Below are 19,222 nucleotides of genomic sequence, written 5' to 3'. Positions count from 1 at the left end.
TGAACAATGTTTTGTTATCGGGGGACATCGTACACTTTATCGTCTCGTGTGTACCCAGGTTAAGTATACTGCTGACTTGACGAGCTCAGCTGTCAGTCAAAAGACCCTGCCCACTCTCTCTACTTTCATAGACAGGAATGGCGTCTGCTCACATCTTGCCCCACTTCTGTGGGCGTGTGGTCTCCTCCTCCTGCATCACTGACTCTGCTGTTGTGTACTGTTCATCGGCTAGCCTGAGCTGCTGTCCAGCGATCAGCGTCTCTTCTGCACATACGCATAACTTGTAGGATCCAGTGATGGTATGACATTTAATAGGCTCTTACCATCGATGGTTCTTTCCACATTTTCCATCGATGGTAACTCTATTTCCAGTTCTATGAATATTTTGCAAACCTCACGCATGTGTTTTTATGTAATTGCCTTTCACATTTGACAGACAAATAAACCTCAAACTATAGTGAAATGCCCTACTTCTAATCATTGTACTTTTTAATAAAAAACTATTATTCTAGTGTAAAAGGTCGCCGTTAGGGGGAATATGGCACTGTGCGATGTAAAACCAGTGCAATAATAGGCAGACAAATGTGTTTTTGCAGTGTTATTATTAGTGTAACACAATAAAGGTACTCGTTCATTCAGTGGCGGAACTTATGAGTGGTGGGCCCAAGTGCAAAGATATACTTTGTGCTCCCGTCCTCTGACCCACCTCAAGTTCATAATATGCCACACACATATTACAGGGATGACAGGGAGAGGCAGATGATAATAGGGAGAAGCAGTGGGTGGCAGAGAGAGGCACAAGGAGAGGTAACAGAGAGAGACAGTGGGTGACAGGAGTACAATCACACAGTCCTGCAAACAGGACTGTGCTGTGTGGAGACCAGGGGGATGTTCCTTAGTTATGGTGGGTGTTGAAAGAAGAGTGTGCTACTGTACAGACTCCAGTTTTTCCTGATATCCAGGGAGGCCTCATGCCCTTTCCCAAGATGGCCACCAAGACCACTATTGAGAATGTGCAGGGGTCATCTTATTTCTTTACTTTACAAGACTGTGTAGTGACATGGTGGAAGACAATAGTCTTCTACTTTGAGACCTGGTTAACACCTGCCATAAAGCTGTTCCAGCATCCCTGGACAGCTACCTGTTTGCAGTATACACTCACCACCTCGGGAGCCCCGATCCTCCCCAGCTCCACTCCAGCACCAGTGTACATGTAACAGTGAGTACGACTGTACCTCCTAACTATCAATAAGCCAACACCACTGGTTAAGTTACTGGGCTGTTCATAGTGTGAGTCATCCACTGGTTTGGCCTGTATAACTGCAATATAAACTGCTGCACACACACAAGGTCATCCCCGCCTCCTTGAGGTAGGGGCAGGTTCCTCAGGCAGTGGGCCCCACCCTGCTCCCTTCGCTGAGCCAGTCCTCTGACTTTACTCAAAATGGTCGTCCTGTGGCCCAGGTGAAAACTCATAGCTGGTCTGGGCAGCAGAGGGCCCCTTAGTCCCCAGGGGCCCAGGATCAATGCACCTGCTGCACCAATGACAGTTCCGCCTCTGCGTTCATTACAGTTTAGTCTTGCTATTCATTTGTCTGTCCATTTTCTTATCGTACGGCACCTTATTTCCCCATCTGCGACTTTTTGCAGCCATTTTTATTTCCGTGGGATCCTGCTTCCCGTCCCCTAATATCTCCCTACCATATGCGTGACGTTCTGATTGGTAGAGCAAGCTGCAGGCTGTTGTAAATGGGAGATGTGTAATGATGGTACAGTAGTGGGTTCAGTACCATACACCTTGCACTGTTATTTGGGGGCTTATACTTATGTGTCTTCAGAATAGTTGCTTTGTATCCCGGTGTTACTGAATTATTATAATCCTATTTACTGCCCACTGTGTCCGCTCCGGCAGCGTGTATTTGTTACAATATGTCCGAGGAAAGAGAACAAAGAGAATTGACGGTCGTATTTTGATGCTTAAATTGCGACATACAGTAACAGGTTTTTAGAATAGTTCAATAACGTTGGGTTCTTATATTGTGTTTGTTTCCTTGCTGTAGGGAAGACTCTGTGCATTATGCCTCAGTGCAGGCGTACCCATCAGGTATTTTGTAGGAATATCCCAGCCCTCATCCTCTTTCCTTCCATGATCCCCTCTCCCAGTCTCAGCTCCCCGCTTGGTGCAGTGAGGCGTGTAGAGTACAACGATGGCTCCTGGCAGGTGACAGTGTCTCAGGAAGGCAGCATGAAGTGACTGAGAAGCAGCAAGTCGGACGCCTGAAGGCTGAGCCTGCTCACTGATTTATCATCAGCTATGCTAGTCTCATCCTGCATGCAGCAACGTGGTGATTCTCAGAGGGTCAGGGTTACTTTCATGTGGGGAGCTACTGGCTCTCATGCAGGTCTGAGGAACTGGCATGGCTTAGAGGGATGCAGAGGATCAGCCGGGGCAGCTAGCAGGGAAAGCACCACAGGTAACAGCAGACCAACTTGTGACTAGCAGGAGATCAATATTTTAAAGGTCCAATCGCTTGATCAGTCTTAGGTGTAGCGTCTGTTCTAAAAACACAACAGGAAGAAAGAAAAGTAAGCGCTGCCTAGTGGTTCATTGTGATGGTGAGCTGCTGCACTGTAGCATGTCGTTCGTCTGTCACGCACCTTCGTAGCCAACATTCACCGCAGTTTCCGCGTCGGTTATTCACAATGGTGCCATTTGTCCAGTCACGATACACCTTCACCGCAGCAGCACGCGGACAGCTCACAAAGAGCGCTGTGTCAGAAATACCGCCACACTTGGACTGAAAGCCGATAATCATCCCTTATTGCAACTCGGATTAATCGCCCCTTTTCCCCATGACAGCAACCAGTGATATGTGTGCAGACGGGCTATCGCACACCTTATATACCCACCGAGCCAGCGCACACCATGTGACATACTGCATGGGCTACATGCTGCCGACGTCAAATGTAGGAGGTGTTCTTGATAATATATATATATATATATATATATATATATATATATATATATATAGTTCACATTTCTTTGAAGTAGATTCAGCACAGTTAACCCCTGGGGTGCTGGCATACCGCGACTGTCACAGAAACGTCTCACGTCTGGGGGATGAACATTTATATATTACTTTCTTAATCCTTGTTTATACCATAATCACGGCAGATGTATTGGAATGCCTGTAGATTGCACGAATAAAAGATGTATTTATTTGCCATAGCACTATGCAGTGTTGCTCAGTGGAAAGTATCCAGGACTATGCCGCTAGTGGGAAGGCTATGGAGAATCCAATTGCAGGTTTTTTTTGTGTAACAATAAGTGATGCTTCTACCTACCTAATTGCTTCGTTATTAGGAAAGTTGCTTGTTTCCCTGAGAGCAAAATGTAATTAACTTTTGTTTATCCCTGTATCTTTCTCTTTGCCCTCCAGGACGTAATTATTTTCATTGTTGTAGGAAGATGGTGGCCGAACATTAGGAATAATTAGAGCAGATGGCAGAAAAAAATAACGACTTGTGCAGCGTTTTGCTATAAAAATAAAGAGGTTTCCTCCGTACATCGCATCACTGTGCATCGTGTTTCCCGTCACACAGAGGGAGAAGAGGACGAGGCTCAGGAGCCAGAGAGATTGGGCATTGTGTTCTTCAGTATGCGGGGCCCTAACATTCCGTCACATGAACTGCTAACCTTGTCACAGTGGGCCCGGAATGGAAACGCTTGTACTGTGCTTGATGGCTAAATGGCAATCTGTCACCAGCCCATGTAGTGCTCGGCTGCGAGCGCCAGTGCTGCGCTCTCCGTGTTGCTGGGCAGTGGGCACCTGTCAGGCAGCAGCGCAGGGGCTGGGGATGGATGTAACGTACATGCCGCCGGGCCATTAATTACTTGCTTGCTATGAGTGGCGCCACAAAGTTTTTAGGTTGGGAGGGGGCAAGATATAATGTCATTTGGCACCCCAACATTGCTGAGTGCTGGAGTTACCTGCCTTACCACCTGCCTGATGACAGAGATATCTCTCTCTCTCTCTCTCTCTCTCTCTATATATATATATATATATATATATATATATATATATATATATATATATACAGTTGTGCTCATAAGTTTATATACCCTAGCAGAATTTGTGATTTTCTGGCCATTTGTCAGAGAATATGAATGATAACTCACAAACTTTTCTTTCACCCATGGTTAGTGGTTGGGTGAAGTCATTTATTGTCAAACAACTGTGTTTACTCTTTTTAAATCATAATGACAACAGAAACTACCCAAATGACCCTGATCAAAAGTTTACATACCCTGGAGATTTTGGCCTGATAACGTGCACACAAGTTGACACAAATGGGTTTGAATGGCTACTAAAGGTAACCATCCTCACCTGTGATCTGTTTGCTTGTAATCAGTGTGTGTGTATAAAAGGTCAGTGAGTTTCTGGACTCCTGAAAGACCCTTGCATCTTTCATCCAGTGCTGGGGAGGAGTCTGGGGGCAGGCTTGAAAGTGTGGGAAAACTTGAGCAGAATCCCGGGTGCCACACGGCTCCAGATACACTCAGCACATGCAATCCCCGGGGAACCAGCTAGCACATATATTACATACATGATTCCATGTATGCTTATATGTGCTAAGTAGGACGGAATGCATTTTTTATATGCATGGAAGTAATTAAACACCCGAGCCTGGGAGGGCCTACCTCCGGGCTGTAGAGGGTTAATGGTTTCTGTAGGAGGATTTGTTGTGAGGTGGGGTGAGGTTTGGTTAGCCTATGGAGTTAGAGGGTGTGGTTTTAGGTCCATTTCAGGATTGCTGCAGGCGTCCATCTTAGGGAGTTTTTCCTCGTGGATGTTACCCGCCCTCCCTTGTGTTGTTGTTAGTTGTTGGCGTCAGGTTTTGTGGCGGGAAAGAGCGGTTGCAGTTGCCATCTGTTTTTTGGGCTCGAGGTGCTCTCCCCTCCAATACCTGTCTTAGGCTGATTCTACCCTACTGGGGTCAGCAGTACCACCGGTGCAGGTGGGCCTCAGGTTGTTGTGTCATTGGGGTGGGAGGTGGATACCTTGGGCATGGTCATGAGGCTGGCTGCTCGCCCGCCATGTAGTCAATCGGTGTTTGTATGCAGTTGGCGATCTTGCACTGTACGGGCCGTTCTTCCTGGGCCACCATACTTTCCCCAGTTTCTCCTTTCTTCCTCTTTCATTCAGTATTATAGTTATATTTGCTACTTAGATATATTTTTAAATAGTTTAGTTCTAAATAATAAAGCTGACTTTACTTTCCCCTTATACCATACACTCCAACATTTTTCACATAAAAATCAGTGCAAATTCGAAAAGGGGGCATGGCCCCGGGTATAGGGGGCTTGGCCTATACTTTCAATGGAAGTTTTTGGAGCCAAAAATCAGTACAGACCATAAAAAAAGGTACTGTACCTGCCAAAAAGGTACAGTTGGAGGGTATGTTATTCAAGTCTCTGTGTCTTTATTTATTAATGATTAGCGTTGTATTGTACCTTGCACGGTTGAGAGGGGGCATTCATTAGGTGTGTGTGGGGGGGTAAAGCGGTTCCCCGGCACTATATGGTCGGTGCTGCAGCCGCTGCTGAGAACCAGGCTTCCAGGCTCCTGCGCCTCTACATGCACCCACTCCTAAGACTCCCCCAGATGCATCTTGGGGAATGTAGTCTTTTTTCTCTGTCCAAATTGCCACAGCTGAATTGGGATACTAGAAAACTGTGACTGCTGTGCCGCCCCCATCTAGTGGCGCCCCTAGGCACGTGTCCATGTATATAGAGGGAAATCCAGCACTGCACTCCAGTGGTGAAAGGGACTTGCTTCCCCAATTGCCTGCATTTCACATTCACGCCAGTTAATACATTACGTGGGTAATCAGCTTATTTTATGAGCCAGGAAAAACTGTGTGTAAACTGCAGGAAAATGGAAAATGCAAAAGTCTAAGGGCTCGATTCAGATGCAATGTTGATGTTGAACGCAGTTGAGCGATTTTTTTCTTCTGCATCGAAGTCGCACTGCGCAAAGTCCAGTAGCGATCGAGATGCAAAAACAGAAATGTCTTAATAGTGTATTGCGCGTTCCTGGTAGGTGGCTCTGCCGGTGCACAGAGGTGGTCCATCTTATGGGTGATTATAAGAGTGTGGTAGGTGTCTCGCTGATAGTGGTTGTGAAGCTGGTGCAAGTGTCACAGGTGCAGCCAATGGTTACATCTAGACACACTCAATGTGGGTGTCTCAATCCTTGCACATTCAGGCACATGGCTGTACACGAGGGAAGGGCTTGTAGCAGCAACTACATATCGGGCCAGATTCATATTTGCATGCAAACACCGACGGGCCCATGGTCGCAGAAGTAACAGCGGCAGCGTCACAAGACGCACAGTGGCACTGCAGTGTCAGACTCAAAATCAGCCCTTTAAAATACACTTAAAGGAAAGTAAGAAGAAGAAAAAAATGTCTAGGTACACGTACAGTAATATTAACTTTTTGAGAGAAATTCTCATTTATTGTAATCTGGCCAAAAATACCTGTACTCGGCACTTCCAGTAATGCACAAGGACACAGCACCTGTACATTACTGTGATAATGCCGTACACGGTGGGAAACGCTGCAGCACAGTCAGGTAAGTGGGTTTGTATTCAAGCGGAAATGCTGTAGGGAATGCTTGTAATGTAAAAGAGTGTCCGGGGAAACATAAATGTATCAAGAGGTATCAAGACTTGGGGAGGAGTGTAGCAAATCTTAGAGAGAGATAAAGTGAGAGAGATACTAACCAATCATCTCTTCACTTTATCTCTCTCCAAGCTTTGATACATTTCCCCTTATATGTTCTTTATTCTGCTCAACCCCCCCCCCCCCCATGTTATTTTGCTCCCCAGTACTTCACACCCCTGTATGTTCCTTATGTATAAAATATATAAATAATTCAATGTAAAAGACACCTAAAGGCTTGCGGACGGGTGAACAACGGTCAGGATCCCAGCGGTCAGCATACCGACGCTGGGATCCTGGCCGCCAGAATGCCGACAGAGGGGCAAGCGCAACGAAGCAGGCTCGGCGGCTCTATGGGTGTCGTGGACAGCCAAGAGTGGGAATAGTACTGGGCCTCCTGCCGGCACTCTGGTGGCCTGGATCCCGGCAACGGTAAACTGACCGCCAGGATCATAACTACAACCCATAATAACATATCAGCATTACAAGCTGCAGTGTAACATACGAATGTGACAACAAAGCAGTACGGAGATGCGGGCTGCCAGTGAGAGCTGGGAGTGCAGCCTGTTGCCCATTACTCCTCTAAACAGTCCCGAATTTCACAGTTTATGTTCTTATAATTGAAACTACAATTGGCAGCAGCTTCAATCTTCTCACATTGCCACTCAATGCCAACCTGTCACTGCATGCCACACAAGCTGCCATCTCCATTCCAGTCATACGCTCGTCCTGTGCCTTAAGTAATGCATAGTAGCGTCTTGGATGTTTATGCACAGAGCATCTATCATACGCATCCATGTTTGACATAGCTCTTTGTCTTCTGTTACAGAGCAATATCTCTTTCCACCTCTGCAGCCTTTGGTCTGAGGACTCCAGCTGGCCTTCTGGGCACCCGCCAGTAGATGGCGACAACGTCACAGTAGAGAGGGGCCGCACTCTGCGTCTGGATACAAGCACCAGCTTACTCAACCTGCTACATATCAAAGGTTCCTCATTTTTTATTTCTTCGCTTTAAAAAGTAACCTTCTGAGGCTCAGTGCGCTGATCCTGTTCTGAGGATTTTCACAAGACGCAGATGCTGTTTCTTTTGCATCACTAGATAGCTTGCCCTGTTTATGAATAATAATGGTTTGAGGTGATTGATAATACTCCCATCCGGCGCATTATAAATTCCCTTTCTCTGCTTGAAAATATAATTATTTGCCCTAAAAGTAAATAATTTACACAGGCATAATGCAAAATGCGCTAAGAACTGTGAGATTAGGTGAGGATGGCTGGCTCCTTGAATTGCTAGTAATGTTCTATCATTTTTAGGACATTGGGGATAAGTCTGCCGTTCAGTTCTGGGTCTGCTTGTTGTCAATGTGAACAAAGTGCGTAAGGTATAAGACTGCGCGGCGACGTCAGGACTAGTGATGTCACTCCCGTAAATTATATCCTTATATTTGGAGAGAGTGTTGTGTCACGTGGCTGCTTGTGTCACGTGACTCACTGTGAAAGTGTTCCGTCACGGAACGGTCAACGGTCAGCGATGGTGAAACGCGTCTGCATATTTAGACTCTTTCATAAGAGGAACTAGTTTTGTATCCGGGTGAAATAAGTTTTAAAAGGACAAACGCTCAAATTTGTTTCAAAGTGACTTTTCCGTCCGGTTCACCAAATTGTCCCTAAATTCTCGACAATAAATTCTTAGACTTTAGGTACATAGATTCTAAAATCTAGACAAGGGGAACAGGTTGGGGCCGACATGGCTATATTGTATTTATAACTGTGAACTTAGGAAAATATATGTACTATAAAAATAAGAGAAATTAAGCTCTAACAGGCAATATTATATAGTTTATTTTAACATCTTAAAGCTGCAAGCTGCGAAACCAAATCGTGATTTTACTGCATACAACACTCTGGCCTACCACCCGACCAAATACGATCCCATTTTGAATAGCTATGGATAATTGAAGCGTCTCTGATTATATAAGTGGTAATGTACTCCCTTACTGTAATCAGTGTCGGACTGGGGCATGGAGGTCCCACCGGGGGAATGCAGTGGTAGAGGCCCATGCTTAGGGGTGTGGCCAGCTGCCACAGAGGCTTGGCTAACCATGGTATGGGCCCCATGATAAATATATATATAGTAAATACTGCTAGTGCATGCATGATAATGTACCAGATTAATAACTGCAATGCACTGTAGATAATATATATAATGTGCAATTCAAGTGCACAGTCTGAAACCTGATCCCTAGAGCAGGAGGAGGGGCCCCTGGCAGTGGGGCCCACCAGTGGTTTCCCCTGTACCCCTGTGGTCCAGTCCAACCCTGACTGTATTACAGCATAAGGGCATTAGGAACCGCTTGTTGTTTGATTTACCTAAATGCTCTTATCCTGTGTTCTTGTCCATAACCATTGTCACAGAACTCCACTGACTGTTACAATTTTTCTTACAGTATTATTGCTTTTATATAAATATCAGTGATCATCGACCGTCCAGCCTTTTTGATGCTATTCATGCTACAATGACACATAACAAAAAAATGACAAGCTTTCAGTAACATTTAGGTTATGCTGAAGCCGATGTTCTCTTTGTAAGTTACCTTTCACCTTTATTTTTGTAGCACCCAAAATCTCGCTTACTACCTTACATTAAGTTGCAGCCATGAGTGGGAGTAGCCCCTGTTAGCCGGGATTACGGCTGGCGGTATTGTCAGTGGTCGACATTCCGGCGTCGGTATCCTAACCGCCAGGATCCCGACTGCCGGCAATTTAACCGCATCCCTAATTAACATTAAACCATTCACCACCACTCAGATACTTGCTTTCAATTTGTGACTCTCACGAAACAGATAAAAGCTCATTGTTCATTGGCTGTTGTCATTTAATGCAGATTTTGCAGCTATAAATGGACCAAAATAATTAGTTATGCAAAACCTACTTTAAAATGTGACACCAATTCATACCGGTTCTATCTGGTGCTGAGTGAGTTAAATGAATGTATAAAATGTATCAATAATATTGTTTGTACTGATAGCACCTACAGTAGTCTATATATGCTTTATATCCATTTGTTTTAATTGCTAAACTAGAACGTAGAGCAGAACCGCGTTGCAATTTATTTATGCACTTTGAGAAAGCTAACAAAATAATGTTTTGCAGCATTCCGCTTAAATCTCTTTAAAGAACAAAAAAAAATATATATAATCTAACCCCCCCCCCCCAACCAATACCATCATCCACAACGTCAAACAAAAAGTAAAAGGTGTTACATGGTCGAGCGATTTTATTTTATTGAAAATGGAACACACTTGCCTCTATACGTTTAATCTCTACATGACATAGTGACTGTGAACAAAGCAATCGCACACACTACAAACGTGTTACTATTCCCGATGCCATTTACAGAAAAAATGGTATAAATTCTCAAATGCATACGTACATCTGGAAGTTGACCTGGGGAAAAACGACGACGACAGAGGCATAATTTGGGAATATGTATTATTGGAGAGATGTCAGGCAGATAATGCATTTTCAATAACAGGCAACACAAGGATATATAAGAGCCCGACTCCTTCACAATTTCTAGTCCAGTTTGTGATGAATTGTTAAATGTATAATTCAATATTATGGCAAGTAATGCGTGTCCCCCCAATATATTAACTGCCACCATAACCCATTTACAGCTGTATTCTACAGTAACGATTTATAATACCCTGACTGGAAACAACAGAACAGATATGTGGACGTTTTACAACCGTTCTCTCTCGCTGATGTTTTGAGCGCTCGTGTGCGCCAGGCTGTCTAATTTCAGCCTAATTCAGCCCTGGGGTCTTTCCATAGAGATCTGATTTATTCAGCAGTTAAACGGTTAAGAAAGCACCAGATAATCCGCACTTTACAGACAGAAATCAGATTGTTTCTTTAGGTTTTTTTTTTTTCCAAAAAACAAATGTTTCTGCCCGAAAAGGAACATTACGCTGCAATATATAATAATAAAATATACACCGTCATTATAAAAATGTTCTTGATAAAATGATAATATAAATGTATATGGGTTATGTGGTTGTTATAACTGGGGATGGCGATTTTAGGCTCAGTTTGGGAAAATAATTAGCAGTTGATAATTAGCAAAACTGGATAATTAGTCCTAATTTTCATGGTTCGAATTACGTAACAGTCTTTTGAAACAATTATTTAGGGGTAAAGGGACAGAATGGTCAGTTAGACTTTCTAGTATTTTTTTTTAGGTTTATTTAGATTTTTTTTTTATTTATTTCCGAATGTCATGTCTATTTACTGAATAACTCTCTTTTAGTTAATTTCTGTGTATTTGATTTTTACAGGCAGGGTTGAGACCCCCCAAAACATCTGAAATCTTTCACATTATGAACCGTTTAGAAGTCAACCCTTCTCTCCTTATAGCTCACAACTCTCTCTCTCTCTCTGTTTTAGAAGAACGATCCCTCTTTTGTCTGTTGCGTCTTCCAAATCCCCCCTCCGTCGTGTACATTTTTTTTATGTTATTGGCACACAATAATTTAAAAATGTCTGTGTCGCTTCTAAATGCTATATAACACTTGTATCGCCGCGATACCTGTTCTGTGAATGCCAACTCAGGATGGCATTAACAGATGGAGATGCTGGAATAAATAATACTTTGCTGCAAGAATTTTTTATTTTTATTTTTTGCTTTTCAGCCTGAAACTTTTTTCAATGAATGACACTTTTCTTCATCCCAGAGAAATAAATATTTTTTGGGGAAAAGGGGTTTTATATAATGTTTATACTGTATTTTATTTGTCTCATATTTTTTGAATAATACAATTTAAAATACATTTTGTTGTTTAATTTTAATTCTAACTGAATCCAAACTTCCAGTTCCACGCATGATCCGGGTTGCAGCGAAGGGCTGGGTGGAAAAATAGTCTAGTTGCTATTGGATACCGTACATACTGTATGTAGACAGAGCACCGTTAACTAAGCTCCCATGTACAGTATATAATATAGAATAAAGTGTATTTTAAAAAAATAAAAAAAATAAAAACACAAACAGCTTATTGAATTTACTAAATTGGGAGATTTTTAGAACTTGTGATGTTGCCCATGGCAACCAATCAGATTCTACTTACCATTTATCTAGCTGCTTCTAGCAGATAATAGATATAATCTGAATGGTTGCTATGGGCAACATCACCAGTTCTAAAAATACCCCATCTTAGTCAATTTACCCCATAGTGTAGTAGAACAACAAATGTATTTTCCCATGTTTTCCATTTTTTTGGGTGGCTTTGTACCCTTCATTGTGCATTGGTCAATGTGGCTATAGAATATGTATTCACTATCAATGTTTTAATTCTTGGAAAGATAGATAGATAGATAGATAGATAGATAGATAGATAGATAGATAGATAGATAGATAGATAGATAGATAGATAGATAGAAAACAGCACATTTTGGTCCAATAATACTCTGTTCTTCTTAACTGTGTGTGTTGTTCACTATGTACATATCAATTTATATCAATATGTTATCTGTCCGCCTCCCTAGATTGCTGTGAAAGTGAAAATAACAGATATTTCTAAACATATATGTGTGTGTAGTATAACTAGAGGCACCAATCAACCCACATATATCCTGAAATAATCTGTGCTGCAATGGATGCTTCGTGAATCTGACTGATCTACCCCTTTCCAATTAAAAACTGGGCACACACAGACAAACAGGAAATTAAAGGTTCTCCGGCCAATGTTTAAGGCAGGGGTGGGCAATTATTTCAGCTGGGGGGCCGCTTAACACTTCCAGCGAATATTTGAGGGCCACACACAAAATACTCAAAAAGAGTCCCCTTTTTACACATTACGGCAGACAGCGTGCCCTTTTTTTTACACATTACGGCAGATAGCGTCCCCTTTTTACACATTACAGCAGACAGCGCCCCCGTTTTTACACATTACGGCAGACATCGTCCCCCTTTTTACACATTACGGCAGACATCGTCCCCCTTTTTACACATTACGGCGGACATCGTCCCCCTTTTTACACATTACAGCAGACAGTGCCCCCGTTTTTACACATTACGGCAGACATCGTCCCCCTTTTTTTACACATTACGGCAGACATCGTCCACCTTTTTACACATTACGTCAGACATCGTCCCCCTTTTTACACATTACGGCAGACATCGTCCCCCTTTTTACACATTACGGCAGACATCGTCTTTTTACACATTACGGCAGACAGTGCCCCCGTTTTTACACATTACGGCAGACATCGTCCCCCTTTTTACACATTACGGCAGACATCGTCCCCTTTTTACACATTACGGCAGACAGTGCCCCCGTTTTTACACATTACGGCAGACATCGTCCCCCTTTTTACACATTACGGCAGACATCGTCCCCCTTTTTACACATTACGGCAGACATCGTCCCCTTTTTACACATTACGGCAGACAGTGCCCCCGTTTTTACACATTACGGCAGACATCGTCCCCCTTTTTACACATTACGGCAGACATCGTCCCCCTTTCTACACATTACGGCGGACATCGTCCCCTTTTTACACATTACGGCGGACATCGCCCCCCTTTTTACACATTACAGCAGACAGTGCCCCCGTTTTTACACATTACGGCAGACATCGTCCCCCTTTTTACACATTACAGCAGACAGTGCCCCCGTTTTTACACATTACGGCAGACATCGTCCCCCTTTTTACACATTACAGCAGACAGTGCCCCCGTTTTTACACATTACGGCAGACATCGTCCCCCTTTTTACACATTACGGCAGACATCGTCCCCCTTTTTACACATTACGGCAGACAGCGTCCCCTTTTTACACATTACGGCAGACATCGTCCCCCTTTTTACACATTACGGCAGACATCGTCCCCCTTTTTACACATTACAGCAGACAGTGCCCCCGTTTTTACACATTACGGCAGACATCGTCCCCCTTTTTACACATTACGGCAGACATCGTCCCCCTTTTTACACATTACAGCAGACAGTGCCCCCGTTTTTACACATTACGGCAGACATCGTCCCCCTTTTTACACATTACGGCAGACATCGTCCCCCTTTTTACACATTACGGCAGACATCGCCCCCCTTTTTACACATTATGGCAGACATCGTCCCCCTTTTTACACATTAAGGCAGACAGCGTCCCACTTATTTACATATTATCGCAGACAGTCCCTTCCCCTCTCCCCCCCCCCCCCCTCCCCTAAACCCATATTGCAGATTTTAACTCCGCGGCCTCCCTACCCCTAAACCTATATGGCAGCTGAAGCGCTAATCCAGGGGCTGGCTGGACAGGGGGTTTACCTGTTTGTCACAGTGGCAGACGATCCCCACTGTCCGATGGTCCGTGCTGCTGCTGCTGCTGCCGCCTGGAGTCGCTGCTGATGTGGCCTCTCCTGCTCGCTGGCCGCCGCTTCTTCTCTTCGCTCAGCCGCCGCTCCTGCTCACTGCAGTGCCCGCCCCCCATGCCGCCCAGCGCGCGCATGGTAACAGAGGAAATCCCGGTCAGCTGACCCTGTGACGTGACCGGGATTTCCTCAGCGGCGCCGCGTCTGAGAGCAGTGCAATGACAAGCGGCCTGTCGGGCCGCTTGTCATTGCACTCTGGTGGGGGACAGCGGGCCAGGCACGATCGGTCCGCGGGCCGCATCCGGCCCGCGGGCCGCATGTTGCCCACCCCTAGTTTAAGGCATACTAGAAACAAAATATCATAGGGCATTGGCTCCCAAACTGGGTGCCATGGGGCGCTGGTAGGGGTGCCACGGGAGTCGGGACCACCACATAACTAAGCTTAAGAATGACAAATGGACAAAATGTGTTCAATTGAATAATTTTTCCTGAATTTCTCAATAAGAAACTTTCGGCCGAGAAGTGCAATGAAAATAATACTGATATTCTAGGGCATTGTGATTTAAGAAAGTTTGGCAACCACTGTAATAGTTTTCTAAAACAGCAAAATGCCTATTACAGATCATTGGCGCTACTGGGCAAAAAGCTGAAATAGCAAAGCAGAACGTCAGTTATGTTTATTCATACTTGGCCTGGCATCATCGGTGATGGTCCCCTTGAACGCAAAACTATAAACAGTTTAATGGTATAATATGGTACCTGTTAGGAAAGGGATGGGGCAGATAGAGTGGGTGGGCATATGTAGTTAAGAATACACAGTACAGATATTTCAGATACACTCAGGCTGTGCTACATAGTAACAAAGCTCTTTGCACATGCCAGTCTCACCCATCATCTCATAGGCATCTACAATGTCTCATAGGGATCACTGTTATTTCCTTTTTTGTAAACCCCGCCTCCCCCCTGCATTTGTCTATGAACATGATAATAGGTCAGCAATACTGAATAACATAACCTCCTCTGTGAATATACGTTACACATTTGGAGGACTTAGCAAGATTAAGGGCCCCATACACTTATACGACATGACGGTCCGTCATGTCGTATAAGATTTCGTCCAACCTCCCGGCAGCCTCCCTGCTGGTAAGATAGTATTAGATATATTGTATGCAGGTTTTTTTGCATACGATGTATCTTTTACTATCCTATCTATTTACTGCGGGATCCGACATATAACGAGTGCAGCACTTGTGATATGTCGGATCTAGAGGGATCCGAGCCGATGCCCGCGGGAACGCGCATCGGATCGGGGGAAAAGCACCCCGATAATGCCCGATTTCACCCAATATATCGGGCCGAATGCCCGAATTGGGCTGAAATCGTGCATAATCGGCCTAGTGTATGGGGCCCTTTAGGATGACCAAGTCTGTCCATGTAGGAAGTTTTCTGCAGATTCCCCTTACAGATTGGCTGACAAGTTGTTGTTTTTTTTTTAAATTACATTTAATTTTGTGATTTACAGTATTACTGGTTATCCTCTATAACACCAGGCGCGCATACCAAATGGTATTACTAATGTGCCTTATACTGTGTTCATTCCACTGTATATACTATACTGTAGGGCCTAATTTATGTTTGTACGCAGATGGAATTGCAAGTGTGATTTTCTAGTCTACAGAACTGCTTATGTCAGCAAGTGACGCTACCGCCCTGAAATTAAAAGAGACGTCCACCGGGGCCATCTTTAACTCATTAGCAATTGCGCACACATTTGCGACCTATACGAAAAAAAGAGGAACATCATGAGTAAGGGCTGGCCTATGGTGCCCCTTCGGGGTGCGGGGGGGGGCCGGGAGTGGCACACGATTTTCGGGAGCCTCCCCGGCTATTCCACGAGGGTAGGCAAGTATGGTGTAGAGACAACACACTCTCTAGGCCCTCCACCTACTGCTGATCACTCCACAATTCAGTGCTGCAAGAGGAAGAGCATTAGTGACTGATCATCCTGTGTGCTCTCTTGTCAATATACCAAGGGGCAGCAGTGGTAATGTTCATGGGGCAAGAGGAAGATGGAAATGCCAAAGACACATAATTCAAGGCGGAGCTAACTGGCTCTGTAGTATATGCTCTAAAACTAAACAGAAACATGACTGACTCTAATTGGTTGCACCAGTTGCACCTTCACGCTTTTGGGCGCGTCAGTGCTAATGGGTGTCCGAACGGAGCAACAATTCAATTTCTCCGTTGGGCTCCTATTCGTATAAACACCCAGCAGGGGGCGCATAAAACAACTCAATCGCCCCCTTTAAGCCTAAATTCTGAATACTACCATATGGATGTACGAGGAGGTACAGGTATTTGCCTTTAATTTGCCCCAGTGTTTCAGGATGTGATCCGTCATTTACAAGTGGCCAGGCGAAAACTTTCCTCAGACCACATGAAAAATAAAAGCTGCTCAGCATTCACTTTGGCAAAGCGTATATCAATTATATCACGTTTAATGCTAGCCAGCGAAGGATTGACATTGTCACTTGGCACCAAACTGTGAATTTAGGCAACTTAATGTCCTGCGCAGCGTGGTTGCGGCATGCTGGATAAATAATTCACTCATGTCTGGTCGGGAACATCTTTTTGGCAGCAGAGGAGGGTCGTTAGTTCCAGATCAGTTTCGTAGTAAGAATTACCTTGGAAACAGGGAATTCTGAATCGATGCCACAATAAAACGCACAGTTTAAGGTTAGACGATATAAGTACGAAGATAGCGTCTTCCTGCAAAACCTAACTTATTATACTTGAGGTAAAAATTGTGTTATTCTATACATGTACGGCAATTTATGTAAAAGTTTAAAAAGGAAACCTACAGTAGCAGTAGGTGACCTGCTGTATATACCGGCGGGTTGGCTATGGGTGACCGGCGCGGGAATCCTAGGGATTAGAATGCTGGCAGGGGGGGGGGGGGCGAGGGAAACTAAGCAATAGTCCCTGTTAGTCATACAGCCAATACAGTCAATGGGAACTACTACTTGGCAGTCCACCTCTGGTGACGTCGTTATGTGTGGGAGCCCCCTGGATGACTGCCCTGGCTGCCCTGTTGTTATTCCAGGACTGATTAAGAAACAGGTGTACAAGTGTATCCAGAGCTGTAACTAGGGGTTTTGGTGTCCTGCGCCTCCCTCCTTCCTTTATTTTATATCACACATTTCTTAGCAGTCATAGTGTTCAAAATTCTGTCATAGTTGGGATTTGAATCCATCACCTGTTACACTGTAGCAGACACCTTACTGATGGAGGAATTTGCAAATTTATTTAGTGTGCATGCACACATACAATCCCCTGCAGCCACACACTGCATAGATCTGCTCAGCCACAATGCTGATTATTTATCTGACAATTAAAAGTAGCTTTATATACTGTAGTTAGAATTCTCATGCAAATAGCTCCATCGGTAAGGCGTTTGACTGCAATGTAACAGGTGATGGGTATGAATGTGGGTATGATAGAATTTGCAATGTGTGTCTTACAGATGTGTTCGCTTACATCTAGCCTCCCTGAACTTTAAACAGCCCTTCTAGTCACACCATGCCGCGGCGTGACTCGGTAGCGCAGAGCATCTTTACGTGCGACTTTTTCCATTAAAATGTGCCTTATTCAAAACGATGTGGCTAGGATGCACAAGCAGCTTATGCTGATTAAAATGATATGCGGAATGCCTATTTTTTGTGTGTGACCATGGCTGTATCTGCTCACGAAATGCTATTCCTTTTCTAGGAAAACACTGTAGCGTAGCATTTTGTATGCAGAGGCAGTCACACACAGAATATTGCATATCAGTTTAATCAGCAGAGTCTGCTTGTGTGTTCTACTGTATGTGCATAACGATGCAAATAAGATACATTGTCGCCAAAAAAAGACGTCCGATGCTAACGGAGTCCGGTCAGCTCACTCACGCCCTGTATCTCCTGCTGAGTGGCATATTGTTGCAAGATGTATCAGGACACATCTGTAAATACTGAAGATGTGAATGAAGGTGCAGGGACTGAAGTGGCAATCGGCCTCAGAGGAAATTCTGTAGGGGCAGGGACTGGAGGAGGTGTCGGCCACGGAGGAGATAAGTGTGGGACTGAAGGTGCGGAGACTGAAGTCGCAGTCGGCCATGGAGAAGATAGGGGTGGCAGGAGGAAGCTACATTAAAATGATTAAAACAGTTAATTGGTAGCAGAGATAAGGGCGGCAGGAGGAAGCTACTGTTGAAATTATTAAAACAGTTAATTGGCAGGTGCCACAGACATCGCCCCCAGCCTTGCGGCACACTTGCCACGACACATGTTGCACCATCCTAGTTACAGCCCTGTGTATATCTAATAAAGTGGCCATGCATATATTTTTGGGGACAATTTTCTAAAGGATAATAAAGAAATATGTGTGTTCAAAATCTGTGCCTCACTGCTTAAACATGTACACCTTGCACCGAGGTGATAACTGAGGAAAAAGTGAACCACACGCATTAATCACAGAAACAGTAAAAATACTAAGCTCATTCCGAATGGAACAATTACAAATCCTTTTCCAAGATGGCTCATTACAATGAATGGAAGTTCGTTTAGATCCAATAGGTATTGTATCTGAAACAATAAGTGCCTCCCTCACAAATGCTTAGCAGCAATAGTGGGACAAGCACAGATAAGCAATAATAGTGCAGTAGTCAAGATAAACAAGACTGAGCAAGGGCGGGGTCACTGTGACACCTCCTTTAAGCCACGCCCCCGCTCTGTAATGCCGCGATCACCGGCATTACACTGCTGGGGGCGTGGCTATGATGACACGATTCAGCAAGAATCGCGTCATCAACTGCCCGGACCGCCCACTTTACACACTAAGTGGGCGGACGGGCAGGGGGGACCCCGCGAATTGGGAGACTTGCCTGCTCTTCCGGGGGGCCGGGAGGGTCACCTGATTTTCGGGAGCCTCCCGGCCATTCCGGGAGAGTAGGCAAGTATGTTTTGATGTGGTCACGGCGGCTTCAATTCCGGAGTTTGGAGTCACCAACTCATCAAGCAAGTTGAGTGAAGAAGGATCCAGTGTGATCTGAAACGCTTTAATTGTGGCTGGGACTTCCCATCGGTGTGG

The 19,222-nt window shown here is 44.5% G+C and overlaps 1 protein-coding gene across 1 annotated transcript in view; it reads left to right on the top strand.

Annotated features, from left to right (window-relative positions):
* PKHD1 (PKHD1 ciliary IPT domain containing fibrocystin/polyductin) overlaps window positions 1-19,222 on the top strand; it is a 985,750-nt gene that overhangs the window by 322,886 nt on the left and 643,642 nt on the right. Inside the window, exon 36 of the mRNA XM_063919219.1 lies at window positions 7,559-7,713. Within this exon, the coding sequence (XP_063775289.1) occupies window positions 7,559-7,713 (155 nt within the window). The remainder of the gene's footprint in view (window positions 1-7,558; window positions 7,714-19,222) is intronic.

Source organism: Pseudophryne corroboree, chromosome 4 (genome assembly GCF_028390025.1).
Source record: "Pseudophryne corroboree isolate aPseCor3 chromosome 4, aPseCor3.hap2, whole genome shotgun sequence".
NCBI classification, from domain to species: Eukaryota; Metazoa; Chordata; class Amphibia; order Anura; family Myobatrachidae; genus Pseudophryne; species Pseudophryne corroboree.
This window is presented reverse-complemented; position numbering and strand designations above follow the sequence as displayed.